The sequence below is a fragment of the Rosa rugosa genome, chromosome 5 (assembly GCF_958449725.1).
Source record: "Rosa rugosa chromosome 5, drRosRugo1.1, whole genome shotgun sequence".
NCBI classification, from domain to species: Eukaryota; Viridiplantae; Streptophyta; class Magnoliopsida; order Rosales; family Rosaceae; genus Rosa; species Rosa rugosa.
In genome coordinates this window covers 29,697,338-29,714,906 of record NC_084824.1, presented here as the reverse complement: position 1 = coordinate 29,714,906, position 17,569 = coordinate 29,697,338, and the positions used below count along the sequence as shown (strand labels likewise).

Here is a 17,569-nt window from a genome sequence, read left to right as displayed (position 1 = left end):
AGATCATTGTGACAAGTTTTCAGAGCTTTCTTCCATGTGGTTGGGCCGGAAATGCTGCTGGACCTCTTACAGGTCCAGTTTTCCAGTTTTGCTTCTGCAGAAAATTGGACTGATTGTTTGAAGGCCTTCCACTCAAAACTAGCTCTGGCACTCTTCATACGAAATGATTCTTGGGCTGTCTAGAATGGATCTGCAGAGTTTCAGCTCATTTCGAGTTCATTTGGTCAGTCTGCCACCCCTCCTTCCTTATTTAGCTCGGTTTCTCCTAGCCGAAGTAGGAAAATGTGCTAAAGTTGACTTTTCATTTCCATGCTTCCATCATTTCCTTTTCTTGCAGCTCGCATAATCTTCCATAGTAGGCTTTATTGAGCCTCTAAATAATATATTTCGAACTTGTCGACAATATATAGCTTGAGCCACTGACTTTGGCTCAATTTCTCCAAGACACGCCTTGTCAGGCCAAAATGCTCATTTTGGGTCCAACCAGTTCCAAAGACGCGCCGCCGAATGGGGTTGTGAAATGCAAAATTCCAAGCAAACAAAACTGTTTCGAGATCGCTCTAAGAAAAGCGGAGTAACTTCTTTTTTTGGCCCTCCATCTGTTTCCTTATTTATTTATTTATAAGAGAGTCATTAATATTGAAAATTTTTGTTAACAAATTTTACTTATATTTCATGTCTTCACCGCCCCTAAGATCCAACCATAGTAGCAACCCACCCAAAAAACCAAAAACAATTTTATGGGTTTTTGAGTTTTCAGCTGTGAATTACGGCACATTGATTATACTCTGGAGATATCGGAATTGAATCGCCATTTGCATGGGGATATAAAAAATAAAAATGATGACAATTTTTCTATGAAATAAATATATATTGACCTTGACAAAAACATACATGTGGGTCAAAACCTTGACTAAACAAACTAGAATGTCCGATTTCCTACATTACACAACGGCTGTCTTTAGTGTTGTGTTGGGTTGCGCTCTTAGATTTTGCTGCCAACTGCCATGGCTGCTGCGATGAAGATTGTGTTCGGACTCCTTACGTTTGTCACTGTTGGAATGATTATAGGTGACACCCATCTCAAAGTTTCAATCTTTGCTCCTATTTATCTTCCTTTTACTACATTTGTTGTTTCCCGATCGAGAACCAAACAAAGATCCTGTCTTTTCATTGAATTGAATATTAGATTCATAATAGAATCACTTTTCCTCAGATTTACTTGTACTCAACACTATGCAATGTCAAAATTTTGGGTCCGAAATGGTGGGTGATTTCTAGCTCGATGTTACCTCTGAAATGTGAAATGTGAAATTTGAAAGCAGAAAGTTGTGTTTTATATATGAAACATTGATACTCAATTGTTAGTAAGAAAGCATCGTCATACCCAAATGTGTTTTGTAGAAGTAGAGCTTTTTATCTGAAAACCCAATATAGTGTTATGTTATGGATAAACTTGGCATTCGATGATCATTCAAAACACGAATCCTGTTCCTTGAATGGTGTTAAATTGATAATGCTACTTGTTTTTCAATGAATCACCATCTTCAAATTGCAGGTGCTTTGTTCCAGTTGGCATTTATACGAAGATTGGAAGAGTCGTATGGTATGTTTCTGTTGACTTCTTAGACAGAGTTATTATCTTGCAGTTGCTCTCGGACTTTCGTGTTAAGTTCATGGTGATGACTTTGTTATACCTTTTTGACATATCTTGCCTGTATACAAAGTAGAAGAGCTATTGATGAATGGATCTGCTGTAGCTCTTAATACATATATGCTAGATCTTGCTTGCAAGGGTTTTTTTTCTTGCAAACATTGTAATTGATCATTTTGAAAGAGTCTTTTCAGCTGAACGATGATTCATTTGCATCTATTTATATTGTTTATTTGCCAAACCAAAATTTCAAACTAGGCAAGCCTTTACTCTTAGAATTAATCCCTTGGATGACAGATTATTGATGCAGTCTTAAAACAATTGAGCCATGGAATTATAAATTTAGTTTTCCAAAATGAAGATGAATAGAATTAAAGGAGATCCAGGAAAATTGAGATAATCTGGTATTCACTGGTTTTATGGGCATTCATTGAAATCAAACTAAAGCATTCAGGTTCCCACCACATGCTTTTGAGTGAAATTACGCTTTTCCATTGATTAGTGATCCAGATTCTAGACATAAAACTACCATATGAGAGCTTGCAAGAGTATAAAATTTGTTTCTGGATAAAGCGGGGCTTGGCCTTGACTGTTTGGAATTATACAATTTCTGTAGGAAATTCATGCATCTTTAGCTTCTTTTGTTTTTTCTTAAAGACGAGCTTTGAATTTTGTCTTGATTCTATGGACTCGAATGTCTTATTCTGTTTGTAAATCTTCATTTTTCCACCTCCATCTTGCTCAGTTTCTTAGTTAATGTGCTTATTATGTGCATATCCTATTGGAAGAATACTTTCTTTCAACTACTGAATACCTTAGTTTCTCATGGTCCAGGGGAAAGTAGTTATATAAATATGTTTGGTTAAGTATTCGTGGGCAATCTTCCATCAGTTACGATTTTTTTTATTATTATTATTGTTGAGATCATCAAATGCTTGTAATCTTTTTGCAATTTTTATTCTATTAGATGATTCTTCTCTTTAAATTTATCCCCTTCAGGATCTGAGTTTCCAGCTTCAAGGAGACTGGGCAGAAGTCTAAATGATGGCTATCTTAAATTCCCCAGAGGTTAGTTTGGTTGTTGACAAGTTACATTGAGTGTATAGTTATAGCAGAGTTTTTTTTTTCCTTCTTTGGAATTTTGCTTTAGAAAATGCTAATGTTATATTCAATCTATTGTTTCATCTGACATATATGTTATAAGTAGGTTGTATTTGGGATAAGAAATCTAAGTATGATTATTACAATATGGATTTAAGCGAAAAGTTGTTGAGATCCCTACTCCCAGTGGCTAACCAGAAGCAGGCCACTACCATCCCCAAGGCCTCCTCACGCCGCAGGTCTACTGCAAGTCACCAACCACTTAAATTTGTCTTCTCCCTTTTCTGTAATAAATCCCTCTGAAGTTGCTCTAACCATTTAACTACTAGATCCTGAATGTGGAAAAGGGAGAGGATGTAATTTGGAAGGTTATATGCAGTCTTTTTATGAGCATGAGTGTGCCACCTTAAGGAAAGTGAGAACCTGTATGAAACTGGACCTGTCCTAAATGGGTTCCAAATAGGCTTCACTGCTGAAGGAGTTATCAAGTGTAAAGGAAATAGAATTGAGTTGTGGCCTACTTTACAAACCAACAAGTGGGTCAGAGCATGAGTATTCGTTGCCAGAGTCGTCTTACTTTTTCTAAGGACAACTCAAGATTGTTATGAGATGCAAAGGTGATTGGCACAAGCATGAAAAACAATGGTATCATTCCCTAAGAAAAGATAGAGATGCCACAATAAGATGTCCCTGCATTTTTGTTCAAGAGTAATGATCACCTTTTCCTTCACTGTCCAGTGGTGTTAAGATTAAGGTATAAACTTCTTCAGGTTGCTAGAGTGAGCTGGGTGCCATCTCAGCTGGTACTTCTTCTGCTGAGAGGTTTCTTCCTTCTGGAGGTGGAAGATAAAGTGTTGTTGGAGGAACTCGTGTTAGCCAATTTTTCGAGTGGTTTCATCACAAAGGAAAAATGTAATTTTTTGAAGGCAAGGCAGCGAGGAGGTCGATTCCTTGTGGGTCAAGACTCAAGACTAGACTTTGAACCTCGCTTTGGGGTAATTGCCCTCTTGTGTTCACAGACTATATTCTGAAGTTGGTTAGGTGGCTGCTAGCTCTTACTTATGCTTGCTTGTACCTTGATCTTGCTATGAGGTTTTTTTCTAATTTTATTCCAGTCTTTTCAATTAGTTCTTTAACTATCTACAGAGGATAAGTTGATGCCCTTGGATATTTCTGCTGTGACGAGTCAATTTTCCAAGTGCTTTCAGCTACTAGTCAGTAAAGGGGGAAGGGGCAAGATTTTGGGTGGGGACCAACAGTTGAACCGATCTTTTCTAAGTCTTTCAGACTATCTAGATTCCATATCAAAAAATTAAAAAGTTTAGCTATGCCAAACACTTTCCCGGTTGATTGAGGTTTAGGTTTTTGAAGAAACTTAATGGATGAAGAAGTAAAGGAGGTATCTTCATTGTTGGTGTTGTTAGAAAGAGTCAGATTGGTGGGCTCTGAAGTGATTGATAGGAGATAAATGCTGGAGTCATCTTGGACTTTCTCTTGCTACTCCTTTTACAGATTAACAATTAAGGATATCTCGGATCAAAGTTTATCTACTGCAATATTTATCTACAAAGCTAAGTTCTACCCAAGGTCAAGGTTTCAAGCTTGTCGGTGGCACATGGGAGGGTAAACACCTGTGGTTTGCTTCAAGGAGGACAAAGTCTTCAAAGCCTCCTGTAGCTTTCAAAGACTACAATTTCTCTTTTATTCTGCTAGATTGGAAGGCAGCTGTAGTTTGAGGATCTGGATAATAGCTGCGTTTTTACTGTAGTTTTATTATTTATCCTATAGTTCTTCTCCATTGTGAACCTCTTGCCCACATGTGCGGTATCATTGTTTGTGATCATGTGTTACCTTTTCCATTATTATTTCCTAAGTTGAATATAATATTTTTCTCTCCTATCCATTATTACAAAGTTCTGAGGAGCTTGAATCGAGTAGCTGGTATTTGACAGGGTTTTAACTCATTGTATTGTGGTTGAATGTGCAGTTGCATTTTTTCTTTTGTTATTTTGATGCTCGAATCAGATTCATTGTGTCCACTATAATTATAATCCTATATGACATGCATGAATAATAGAAGACAGAGATTTAGAGATGATAGAGCACATTGCGGTGTGTTCATTTGGTGCAGGTTGAAACATTTTTTCAATTTTGTTTCCTTCTGTTTTGAAATTTCAGGTGTTCCTCATTGGACCAATGACAAAGAAGCAGAAATTTTACGCCTTGGATATGTATGTTTTCCATTTCCATTTAGTTTTGTTTTTTAGTTGTTTAAGATAGTTACATGCCTATTTTAAAAAGAAAATAAAAAGCTAATGCCATGAATCATTTAACAGAGAGGAGAATGAAATTTGACTCTTGAGTAGAGAATAGAAATTATTGATTAGGCACCTTCAGTCCACGATGATTGAAACTTCTGGACAATTTTGAACAATGCTACTTCAACATCTTAACGTTCTTCATATATAACATACCTTTTTATTATACAAACACTTCATATATATATATATATATATAATATTTCTTGTTGCTTGGTTTAATTATACAATAACCTTCTCCTGAATTGTTTGGTGTTGTCTTTCTTTAATATTTGTTGGCATGGAAACGATTATTGCAATTTAACACAAAGATGGGTGTTAAAGATAATTACTGAAGTAATCTTGATCTAAGATCCAAGAACATTGCTATATATGTGTGATTGTCCTATTAATCTTCCATAATTTGTACGTTAGCTAAGGTTGCCACTTTTTAAAGCTTTAAACTAGACGACATTGGGTTGATGGCTGCTTCAGCATCTTAACGTACTTCATATATAACATACCTTTTTATTATACAAACACTTCATATATATATATATAAAATTTCTTGTTGCTTGGTTTAATTGTACAGTAACCTTCTCCTGAATTGTTTGGTGTTGTATTTCTTTAATATTTGTGGGCATGGAAACGATTGTCGCAATTTAACACAAAGATGGGTGTTAAAGATAGTTACTGAAATAATCTTGATATAAGATCCAAGAACATCGTTATATATGTGTGATTGTCCTATTAATCTTCCATAATTTGTACGTTAGCTAAGGTTGCCACTTTTTTAAAGCTTTAAACTCGTTGGGTTGATGGCTGCGCCATATCCCCATTGTTCAACGTGGTGTATTTCTCAATGGAAGTGTGCTGCAAACAATTGGACAGTTTGCAAATGATGCAAGTGATATATGTTACTTTACACCTAATAAAATTTGTTAAAAAGAGGCAACACCAAAAATCTAGAGAGATAGGAAGTTCAATAAATAATTCATGAAAGATTAGAATGAAACTCAATTCTGATAACGAGAATTATAAATAATTTAGTTTTACAACACTTGTCTTGTATCCTCGGATGACTTTTTGTTTTTGGTTGAGGAAAGGAGGGATGTTATTTTAAATGGGTTTTCGCTGTACATTGCTTATAGTGAGATTTTGATTTTCTTTCTCTATACTGTCAATGTAGGTCAAACCAGAAGTGATAAGCTGGTTACCTCGCATAATTGTGCTTCATAACTTCTTGAGCATGGAGGTATGCTGTTCGCATATCTAAAAGCATCAACTATTCTAGTGCGCATGATTATTTTTAACTCTTATTGTAATTTCTATTGGCTTCATTTATTGGGTACTAGTTTTTTTGTTTACCTGGGAATACTACTACTGATGATTGCAACAGTCAAAAAATAGCCCAAAGAGTGTCAAGTACTTAAGTTTTCAAGCTAGAATACCGGTCAGTATATTCAAAGTTTCATAAATTGATTTGGATAAATACAAATGTTGAAGTAGGAACAATGAGTTCATGTATTTGCAGTGGATTTGAATTTGGAGCTTAGGATATCTTTCATAGGGAAGATGATAGAATTAATAAACTTCTCCAAAATACAAAAATGAGAAACAGGTCAGTTTCACTAATTTAAGTTGGTCTATACTACTAGATTTTGTAAAATCATTTCTTGGCTTTTGGATTTTGAGTATTCAGTTCTAATTCAATTTAGTAGACAATTGGCCAATCTTTAACCTTGGATAGAAAAGTATGATTTGTTCTCCCTTGATAAAAACTTTTGTGTTTGTTGATTAATCTTAAGCTGCCAAATGCAAGGGTGTCAATGTTGTTTGGCAGCACATGTTAAATGCAACTTCGAGTGGAACTATTGAGGTTTTTGATTGATTCTTGAGGATCTTTAGTTTCCTAATCTAAAAAAGGAATCTGTAGAACATGGCTTCTAAATTGAAAGTTTTACGCCCATTACAGGAATGCGACTATCTTAGAGCTATTGCCTCTCCTCGCCTTGAAGTATCCACTGTAGTGGACATCAAAACAGGAAAGGTATGCACCCTCTTTTTCCCAAATTGGAGGATCTTATGTCATGCTTTGGCGGTGTTGCCTGTCCTTAGAAGTTACTTAGAAGTTAGGATATAATTCTGCATGATATCATGCTAATAAAGTATTTAATGCTTTCAAGTCATTTATTTATTTATTTTTTGGGTCTGAAAATGCTTGCAACTCTATAAGTAAAATTTGTTAGCTGTTCGTAAGGCTGCTTATATAAATTGTTAGTGGTCCATTTGTATCCTTATGTTTACCTACTGTCTTGAGTATGTAAGTTTAGGTGTACATGGGTGGTAAGGCTGCTTATACCAATTGTTAGTGGTCGAATTACTGTGGCTGTTGTTGTCTTAGTTTTGCTAGTTCTTGTTCTCTAAGTTCAGTGCATTAGTTATACACTTCTAGGTACATTCTTTCTCTTTGCGATAAATTCTGTCTCCTATAAATTTTTTTAAAAAGATAAGAGAAAATACTTGGCTGATAGATGGGAGCCTATGCCAATTGATTGGCACTGCTGTGGAACAAGTTCTTTGATTGGCAAGATCGACGCATGCCTTTGGAGGGGCCAAAAGTCATAAACCACCCAAATTTAACTCATGATAATTAAAAATCACAGCAAAAGCATGTTGATTAGCCAGTAAATTGTAAAAATGTAAAAGCATAATCTCTCTTTTTATTTCAAGTCACAGTACTTCTATCTTTCTTTTACAACTTTTTTTTTTCCCTGTATATGGTCAGTTGCTCGAGTTAGCTCTTATTGTAATCAATGGGTTTCTTTGATGGGATGTTAATAACTTTAAAGCTAATACATTTTCCTTCCCAGTTAAGTGCATAATCGTTCATATTGTGTATCCATTTTTTCAGGGGATCAAGAGTAAGGTTCGTACCAGCTCTGGTATGTTCTTGAGTCCTCAAGAGAAAAAGTTCCCAATGATACAGGTAGGTGGTTTTAAGTTCAATTTTGTTCTATTCTACATTAATCAAGGCTTATTACTTATTGGATGTGAATTTACAATGTCGGATTTGTAGGCTATTTTTTAATTTATGCCCCCATCCTTGAAACTAGTGGCTCATACCTGTGTCAGTTCTCAGAGCAACCAGAAATGCAACTTTATCTTTTTAAATTTAGTGATATGTGTACAACCTTATCCACATGTGATTTCTGTATACCACAGTAAGATTCGTTATCTTGCAAAGTCCTTGAATCTTCTAGGAGTATTCTTTCGTCTTGAGTCATCATTAGACAGTACTTTGTACTAGTGATACTGAGAGAATAGTCAGAGTACTTGAGACAAAATATTGGATGAGGCTACTTTGGCTGAGTGATCTTTAATATTCTACTGTCAGCAATTGATATGTACTTGAGAAAGCTTGCATATCTGTTAACTATTTGTTTCCTTGTATGCACATAAGTACATGTGTATGTGTGTATGCGAGATGGAGAGGAATGAGGTAGGAGTAGAGGGATATCGCTGAGCTTGTGCAATGTCCACTTTTAAGCTTTGTATCTGATGTCTACTTGTATTTCCAATCTTTATTTATTTAGTGTTAGCATAGTCCTTTGTAGTTGAAGAGCAAACCAAACTCTATCTGACTGTGCTTCTCTTTCTTTTACTCAATTAGGCAATTGAAAAACGTATTTCTGTCTATTCTCAAGTACCAATAGAAAATGGGGAACTGATTCAAGTTTTGAGGTACGTGACTTATTTGAGTATAAAGTCAATTCATGAACATGCAGAGCAATATCTTCAGTATCAAGGCTAACATCTGCAGCAGCACAGGTATGAAAAGGACCAGTATTATAAACCTCATCACGACTACTTCTCTGACACTGTAAGTTTCTTTACCCCACATTATACTTGCCCCTTCACTTGCAGTCATCCTTAATTCCTTTGCCTTAAATTTGTAATATTAACTTATTAAGATTCTTTCTTTCTATGCTGACAGTTTAACTTGAAACGTGGTGGTCAGCGAGTAGCAACAATTCTGATGTATCTGAGTGACAATGTTGAGGGTGGAGAAACTTATTTTCCCATGGTACTTTCTTTTCCTAATTGGATGCTTCATTGCATGTTGCTATTCTTGTTAGACCTGCTACCTAATGGCGTCATGTTCCCAGAACTGAATAACGGGGACATGGTTAAGGAGGGGGAAATGGGGTGGGATGGGTAATAGGTGGAAGAAATAACTAAGGTGGTTTCTTAGGATTGGATCCCGGCCATCCATACGTATTCTTTTAATCTTTTCAGACAAAAGTGAAGTAAACTTATTTTATTTATATAGTTATTTTCATTTCTTTTCCCTTTTGGCTTGGGTATATGGACCATTTTACCAAGTTGACCATTTCTTATCTTCATTTATTCTGAAAGCAGATATTTTTTGTCTTCTTTCTATCTTATTTAAAAAGGTTTTATCTTCCTGTAAAAATACAAGGGAGGCTGCAAAGATAGGCCCCAAGGTGCTACAGACACAGACCCTTAGGTTAATTTCAGCACAGTACTATCTCATATATAGCTCGGTGATAGGAGAGCCGCCCCTCTAATATGTGGAGAGAAAACGCCATCGAGCTGAGGGGGAAATATAGGTTCTTATATTAATGTGTTTAATTTCTAATATAGCTCTAAATCAAAAACTTCTCAAATTCTAGGACTTCATATCCCATTTCTAAAATTTCAATCATTTAAAGTTCCTCGGTACTTCCAAAGTTTTCATTCCAATGACCATTAAAATTCTGAAATCTGTTTCAAGTAGGAGATTTTGTGATTCATGAAATTACTTGGTGCTTATCGATGCCAAGGATTTTCCTCAGGCAGAGAGTTGAGGTTGTCAAACATGCTGTTTTGAACATAAGATAATATTTTAATTTTTCAGTTGTAAATTCTCTTTCCATCCTCACTTGTGCATGTATTATTCGTTGAGAGTTGCACTGCAAGTCTGTGTTTTAACTTGTGTGGGATTTTAGGCTGGCTCAGGTGAATGTAGCTGTGGTGGAAAAGTTGTCAAGGGTATGTCTGTCAAGCCAACTAAAGGAGATGCTGTACTTTTCTGGAGCATGGTTAGTTTCCCTTTCAAGTGATGCATTAATAGTTGCATTTTTCGAAAAACCAAATGATGATTTGCCTTCTATGGTGATGACTTGATTCGTTTTTGATATTTTTTTGCTTTTAGTGGAGTAAAGGTTGGTGTGATCACAAACGTATGTGATATTTTTTTTTTTCAGGGTCTGGATGGCCAATCAGATCCAAATAGCATACATGCAGGGTGCGAGGTGCTAGCTGGGGAAAAGTGGTCAGCCACAAAATGGATGAGGCAAAGAGCTACCTCTTGATTTTTCTAGTTTGCCCCTCTTAAATTATATGACTTTTGGGGCTTTTACCTGGTTCATGACATAGATAGATACGTACAGTCAGATATCTCTAAGCCATGATGGACATCAAGTTTGGCTTCCAAATATGATGAGCATCAAGAGTAGTGTCATACCGCCTCAGTTTAGGTAGTAGTGGGATTAAACAGAACAACATACTCAATAATCATGATAGAAAGTGAAGAGTGCATGCGATCGCGGAGAATAGTATGGGATAAGGTGCATCTTGTAATCAATCATCATGTTCAAGAGTTGAACTTGGCTTACAAAAGGGGAGGTATTCATTCCACTAGATTAAATGGTTGTGTACAGTTAAAAGCTGTTCTTAACATGCCGATCTTGCTAGGTAATTTCAGTTGAATTCGAATTTCTAAATTTTTGGAGCGAACTGCGAACGTAATAAATCCATTAATCCACCGGATATGGATTTGGATCTAGCTACCGATAATTCGTTGAACTACTGAATCAGATTGAAACAAATTGTTGTTATTAAACGCATTCTGAATTAGGTCGATCTTTCCCAATTTCATATAATTAACAAGTCTAATATATGTATGTATTATTATACCCCACAGACCCACGATTACCACTGAAGTACCAGTAATGCACAAGCGCAAAGCCAGAAAGTGTACTTGAAAATCTTATTGCTGATAGACCTAGCCACAGATATGGCACCTCATTTCCTTACTACAAACTACCAGCTTCTGAAAACTAACTTGTGAGTTTTGACAACTCTAACTGTCAAACATTGGTACGGGAAAAGCACTACTACATAAAAGTCCCGATTCAAATCCCATTTTAGGTGGCTATTCCTCAACAACTTTCATAAGCCCAAATAAGCTCGAGTAATTAGAAGCAACCAATTCCCGTGTATCCTTCTTTTTGCCCCTTCGTGGATCATTAGCATCTTGTTGTTGCTGTTCAGCCTTTTTCTGAGCTCGGACAATGGCACGTCTTGTACGGGGTCGCATTTCCCTTACTCTCCTAGGGGGCATCACATATGTTTCAAGGGGCCGATCACCAAAGGGGTGTTCACTACCAGGAAATATCCTCAGCTTTCTATCTCTATCCTGCAATATGAAGCAGCATTCCACAATATTTTGATACAAGATACTCTGTGTTAGAACATAACAGACAAGAAAATGGTACTGCAATGAAACTCACATCGCGCAATTTGTTCTTTGGGAGCATGCGTAACACAGCTTTGCGAATGACTTCCGTAGGATCTTTGACCATCTGATCTTTTAACGTCCTCTCCTTCAGATGACCCACATACCTACAAGCCATATATGATTCAACGTCGAGACCAAAGGGATATGCCTATATCTACAAGATATTAGAAAACATAAAAAATAAAAGTTCCTTTATTCATCAGTAGATAAATGAGTAAACTTGGTGATTCTCAGAACTCTATTAGAAAGCTAATTTGTCAATTTCAGAGTTCTTGAAGGTTTACAACTGAATGTAAAATGAAAACAAATAAACTTTATGAAACTGGAACTAGTAGTGACTAGTGACACAACAACTGAATGACTTTATATCCATTTAGCCCACCACAATAGCAGCAATATATGAAAACTTTTAGTAATAAGTACTTACCCAGTATGCCAATGATAAACTTTATCAGTCAGTTTACTACCCGTGACGCAAATATCCTTCGCGTTCAGCACAATGCACATATCTCCTTCATCTCGATTTGGAGTGTATGTTGGTTTATCCTTTCCTTGAATCACAGTAGATATTTGAGACGCTAGCCTTCCAAGAACCTAAAAATGGGTTCATTTTTATCATTTACTTTAAGAATTAATATGCAGACAACTGAATATTGTTGATATGCAGACAACTGAATATTGTGATTAATTACACCTAGTTCAGAATTTATCGTAAATGCATTAGCAAGCCAGTTGCTTCAGCATCCACCTTGTTACTTCTCTTCCAAAAAGGTATCAGAAATTCAAGCATCATAATTCATACTAATGTTGAAATCAAGAACGCAAAAAGGTCTTCTATTCCTAAGTTCCTAACAGCTAGATGTTACCCGAAATGTTATAAAAGTCACAAACAAGAACCTGGCCTTTCGCATCGAATACTCTCCATCTCAGACCATCAAGATTAATACGTCTGAGGCCGGCAACAGCTTTCTGTACAAAAATCAAAGCATAAGCTTTGTTAAATATTAAGCATGCAAGTTAAACACAAATTATCCATTCACACACCACAAAGATTAGACTTTTTACAATACTCAGTGCAATGTGAAACTCCCAGGCTATAAATTAAAACCTACAAGAAGCACAACCTTTGTCTTGGTACATTTCACTAATAGCTAGCACATTTTCGTTAATATTCAAATTTATAGTTTGTCTTGCTTTCAAATCTACAATGGATAATTTCTATGAGCACTGGTTTGGACTAGACAATCAACCACTAAAACCATGAAAATAAGATTAGTCAGTATATCAACAAGGCAACATCACCTTCATGTTACCGTTAAAAGACCTAGCTGCCTGGCTTGCCATTTCTCTCTTCTTCTTCTTCTTCTTCTTCCAACTTTACCTTCAGTGACTTTCAACTTCTTCAAATGCAAATCATCCAGCTGTCAAAACAGAATCAAAGGTTTAGCAAAAAAACATAAAGCTCAAGAAGATCTAGCAAATTTTATCATAAGAAAAAATAAATAAATACAAAACAAAAAATTACTTATATTATGTAATTGTTAACCAAACTTGGCTTACCAGAGAAAAGAATCAATTCTTTATTTTATGTAATTCATACCAGATTTTGTATCAGCTTCAAAATCTAACTTTATAAAAACACTCATACTTGAATGCCTTGGATGGACTCACAGATGCAGTACAACATTTTGGATATAACTATCAAAAAGATTTCAGCTTCAAATATAATAAATCCAACTTCTAAAGAAACTAATAGAACCATGACAATAGATAAATTCTTTTTGAGACTAGCCTGTTGTGACGGGCATCTAAGGAGGTTTATATTTGCTAGATAACATAATGATCCATTTCAAAGAAACAATAAGTCAAACAAATAATATGCATAAATTCTGTGTTAAACAAAAAAGAATTCTGTGTCAAACAAACAAGACATAGATTGCAAATCTACTTCAAGTCTCTTCCTTTGATTCCTGTATTCTGTATTCTGAGTATTAGTATTGAAAGTTGAAACCATAATACTAATACTACTACTAATACTAATACTAATATGTACTAATACTCTAATATGTTTTTCAAGTTGTATCCTTTTCTCCAGAGGCACGCATTAACTCTCAGCAATCAAACTCACACTACCTCAACACTCGAAATCTTCTCATAATTTTTGTCTCAACTACACAGATAAAGTACTAATAAAGGTCACTACAACATTAAATATCAAAGAAACGACGATTCCTACGTACTCAATTCATCAAACCAAGTTGAAAATAAAAAATAAAAAAAAATAACGGTAACACCATAGAAACAAACTTGAGTACTTGAGTAGTTCAATTTGTTATCCCAGTAATCTGACAAGTTGAGGAAGAAGCCTAGATGAATTGAAGTGCTATCCATCAAAAGTTGAAAAACACAAGAGATAGTACCGTACAAAATTCCGCAGAATCATCATCATCAATCAAGCAAAAGCAAGAACAGAAAAGAATTCCAATACATATAGGAAAGCTAACAATTTTGATGAAAAGAGATATGAGAGGTCACCTGCGCGCAAATGCGATCGGGTGCCTCAGCCTTGGCGTTCCCAGCAATTTGAATCGTGAAAAATGAACCTTTTGGTTTTTAACTCAAGGCTTAAACCCTTATGATCAAGTGATCATGGCCTTTCGGTCACTTAACTGTTTTTTTTTTTTTTTTTTTTCCTTTTCTTTTTCCTATTTTCTTCTTCGATCATGGGCCTAAATTTTAAATACGCTTATCTATTTTATCAATACACACCCTTTAATATTTTGTTTTCCATATCTTTCCTTGTTTACCCCTCCTCTCGTATCCTTTCTCCTCCTCTCTCTTCCCACGTCAATTCACTAGTGATGCCACTCTTTTGATTTACTCTTCCTGCAAATTCTTAAGGTCCTGCTTTAGTTATGCTTTTTTCTTTGTCTCGTATGTCGATTTTGAGTTAGTATTTGGGATTGAAGTGATAAGGGATTTATGCATCTTTGGTGGGAGAAAGACTGCAAGAGTGAGAATCTGAAGTTGATGATGGTATGAGGCCAAAAGTGATATTTCATTGATAAAAAATAAAAGGGTTTTTGTCCATTTACCTCATTTTTAGGGGTTTTTTCACACTTATCCCATTAAGTTTTTTTAATTCATCTTTACCCAAAATACTCTAAGGAAGTCTTCCCTAATAGTCCCATTAAGTTTTTTTTGTTTATACCCTCGCCCCTTTGTTACTTAGAGAGAGAGAAAGAGAAAATGGAAGAGAGAGAAACCATAAAAGACTTCGCCGGAGCCCCGTCACCCCCCCCCCCCCCACGTTTATTGCCCCCCAATAGAACTTTCGGTCTCCAGAATGGGAACTAATATTCTTAAAATTAGACAAATAAAACTTTGATTAAACAAAAAAAAAAAAAGATTATATCAATTCAAAGCAATAGACGTCTATTGCCTCTCAATAGACATTCAAAACTTTTTTTTTCTTTCCTTCCTTCTATGGCACCCAGAAAATGCTTTGGCCACCCAAGTCAAAAGTTGGACCAAAAATCACCAAATCGAATCACCTTCGGAGCTTTCCGCTGACCTCTCTCACCTCTCCAAACCTCCAGTCCTCGTCGGAGTAGTCACCGACGCTTTTCTCTTCCTCGCCGACTTTGCCTGCCACATCCACCTTGTCGCGCCGAATCGTATGACTCCGGCACCAAAGCTTGACGTCGCCAGTCGGCACGTTTTCCTGGTATGACAAGTCACCTGATCTCGATACGAAGCGAGAGAGAGAGAGAGAGAGAGAGAGAGAGAGAGAGAGAGAGAGAGAGAGAGAGAGAGAGAGAGAGAGAGAGAGAGAGAGAGAGAGAGAGAGACGCCGGAGTCGTCTAGGGAGAGAGAGAGGAGAGAGGAAAGAGAGTGGCAATGTTGTAATTTATTAATTAGGCTTAGGGAAAATAGTCATTTAGTGTTAAATTGTGTAGGTTGGAACAAAAATCTGTTGTTGGGGTAAGTGGGCTAATCTTTTTTTATTTTGATGCTTTGGGTCAAGGACCCAAAGTAAAAACACATATGGGGGTGCAGTTTGTTAAAATGAGGGTTTGGATTTTCACTCCCTTTAATTTTTCGTGCAAATAGGAAAGACGCGCCAAATGCAAAAAAACATTGTAACTTATTTGTGACAATTTTATTTAACATGTCGTTTGTCTCTACACTCTCGTCTTATTGTACTCTTATTTTAAAAGCCAAGGAAATAATTTTTGAAATTTTCTAAAGATAATCTTCCCATAAAGAAGCCTAATTTTGACGATAAGAGGAATAATATTGCCTAAATAATCTTATTGACTATACTGTTTGGTAAGGTGAATACTAGTATACTACTACCAATACCAAAAGCTATCCCAAGATGATTCTTGAAGGTATCATTTTGGCACAGCAAAGTTTTAGGCTAGAGACAACGACATTATTTTGGCCGCTTTAACAAAATGTGGCACCACATGGACTAAGGCTCTCATGTTTGCTATCCAAAATCGAAACCGTTATGAGTGTCCCAATCCTTTCATCCTTTTTTTTTTTTTTGAAAGGAAATTTCATTGAAACATTAGTGATTACAATCACTTAAAAGGGCATCCCATATAAATCCGGGAGCATTAACAAACCACACTTAACTCTCTATGAATTGACAAGCATGTTTGGCTAGAGTATGAGCTACTTTATTAGCTTCACGAGGTGTGTATATCACCTTGAATTCCCGATTTCGCCTCATCGCAACTCTGACTTCATCAATCAATAACCCCAAGCTAGAGAGGTCAGGCTCTTCTCTGGCCAACGCTTGCACCAAAAGTAAGCAATCCTTTCATCCATTGCTCACCAATAACCCTCATAATATTGTACCTTTTCTTGAGTTACAAGTTGATAAAGATAATCCAATTGCCTGTCTAGACTCTCTTCCCTCACCTAGATTGCTCTCAACCCACAGTTCATATCTATCATTACCAAACTCGGTTTTGAATAATCCGAATACTCGGATTGTGTGCATTGCAAGAAACCCTAAAGATGTCCTTGTTTCTCTACGGGCCTTCATCTCAACACAAGAGACCACCAAATTCAAATAACAAACTTTGGCAACGTGATTTTCCTATAGAAAGAGCTTCCTATAGAAGAGGCATTTCAGTTGTTTTGTAAAGGGGTTTCCGTTGGAGGACCGTTTTGGGATCATGTATTAGGTTATTGGAAAGCAAGCATTGAAAACCCGACTAAGGTGTTGTTTTTGAAGTATGAGGATATGAAAAGGGACACAAAATCCTTATGGGAGATTGTGTAAAAAGGTTGGCTGAATTCATGCGTCATCCATTTTCGGTAAAGAGAGACAAGGTGTTGTGCAAGAAGTAATAAACTTACGCAGTTTCGAAAATTTGAGTAATTTGGAGGTGAACAAAAGTGGGACTTTCAGTATAAGGCCTGAAGAAGCAATTAGCTACAGTGTCTTCTTCCGACGAGGCAGGTTGGGGACTCAACCAACCACCTAACACCTGAGATGCTTCAACGTCTCGATCAAATCACGGAACAAAAGTTGGTAAGTGTAGGTTTGAAGTTTTAGAGTTTTTTTTTTGGTGATGCTATAAAATCCAGGATAAGATCAGTTGGAGCATCTCCTAGATTAAGTTTCAGAACCTCTACCAATTACCTCATGATATGATGATGGAAATGGATGCTTTTACTTTCTTATTGTCTTTTCTCCAAAATTGGCTTAGTGCAGTACACTTTTACACTGCATCTATTTTCCTTTTCTGCAACTTGTAAATATATATATATATTTTTTGGTACAACTGCAACTTCTAAATATTCTTCAGTCTCATAGTTGGAAAAGAACACAGCAAGAAAAGGAGAGTTGATTGTTGTTCCATTTCATACCGAAAATATGAAAATTAAGTTTCCATTCTTCCTTATCCTAGA

The 17,569-nt window shown here is 36.1% G+C and overlaps 2 protein-coding genes and 1 pseudogene across 3 annotated transcripts; 2 read left to right on the top strand and 1 right to left on the bottom strand.

The window, feature by feature from the left end:
• Positions 1–890: 890 nt before the first annotated feature.
• On the top strand, positions 891–10,974 carry LOC133710106 (prolyl 4-hydroxylase 1). Its single transcript, XM_062136097.1, has 12 exons — positions 891–1,071; positions 1,559–1,606; positions 2,654–2,722; positions 4,934–4,986; positions 6,242–6,307; positions 7,028–7,102; positions 7,967–8,041; positions 8,726–8,796; positions 8,884–8,935; positions 9,050–9,139; positions 10,065–10,157; positions 10,323–10,974. Exons 1-12 carry the CDS (start codon positions 1,008–1,010, stop codon positions 10,428–10,430), a joined length of 864 nt encoding a protein of 287 aa, XP_061992081.1. The 5' UTR covers positions 891–1,007; the 3' UTR covers positions 10,431–10,974.
• Positions 10,975–11,061: 87 nt separating this feature from the next.
• LOC133710107 (uncharacterized) lies at positions 11,062–14,341 on the bottom strand. Of its 2 annotated transcripts, none has more exons than XM_062136099.1 (6): positions 14,174–14,341; positions 12,941–13,059; positions 12,536–12,607; positions 12,066–12,232; positions 11,631–11,742; positions 11,062–11,536 (listed from the first exon to the last, which is right to left on the bottom strand). In XM_062136099.1, the coding sequence occupies exons 2-6, from the start codon at positions 12,980–12,982 to the stop codon at positions 11,273–11,275; spliced, it is 657 nt and encodes a 218-aa protein (XP_061992083.1). In that variant the 5' UTR covers positions 12,983–13,059; positions 14,174–14,341; the 3' UTR covers positions 11,062–11,272. The 2 variants fall into 2 exon arrangements, with proteins under 2 accessions (XP_061992083.1, XP_061992082.1); XM_062136098.1 differs by lacking the exon at positions 14,174–14,341 and adding an exon at positions 13,946–14,074.
• A 1,468-nt stretch (positions 14,342–15,809) lies between these two features.
• Positions 15,810–17,142, top strand: LOC133711517 (flavonol 3-sulfotransferase-like; annotated as a pseudogene).
• The last annotated feature ends 427 nt before the right edge of the window (positions 17,143–17,569 follow it).

Excerpts from the sequence above, each read along its gene's own strand:
- LOC133710106 (XM_062136097.1), top strand. The coding sequence starts at position 1,008 with ATGGCTGCTGCGATGAAGATTGTGTTCGGACTCCTTACGTTTGTCACT. Across the intron at positions 7,103-7,966 it reads TGGACATCAAAACAGGAAAG|GGGATCAAGAGTAAGGTTCG; the intron begins GTATGCACCCTC and ends CCATTTTTTCAG. Across the intron at positions 10,158-10,322 it reads CTGTACTTTTCTGGAGCATG|GGTCTGGATGGCCAATCAGA; the intron begins GTTAGTTTCCCT and ends TTTTTTTTTCAG.
- LOC133710107 (XM_062136099.1), bottom strand. The coding sequence starts at position 12,982 with ATGGCAAGCCAGGCAGCTAGGTCTTTTAACGGTAACATGAAG. Across the intron at positions 12,233-12,535 it reads TATTCGATGCGAAAGGCCAG|GTTCTTGGAAGGCTAGCGTC; the intron begins GTTCTTGTTTGT and ends ACCCATTTTTAG. Across the intron at positions 11,743-12,065 it reads GTTTATCATTGGCATACTGG|GTATGTGGGTCATCTGAAGG; the intron begins GTAAGTACTTAT and ends TATGGCTTGTAG.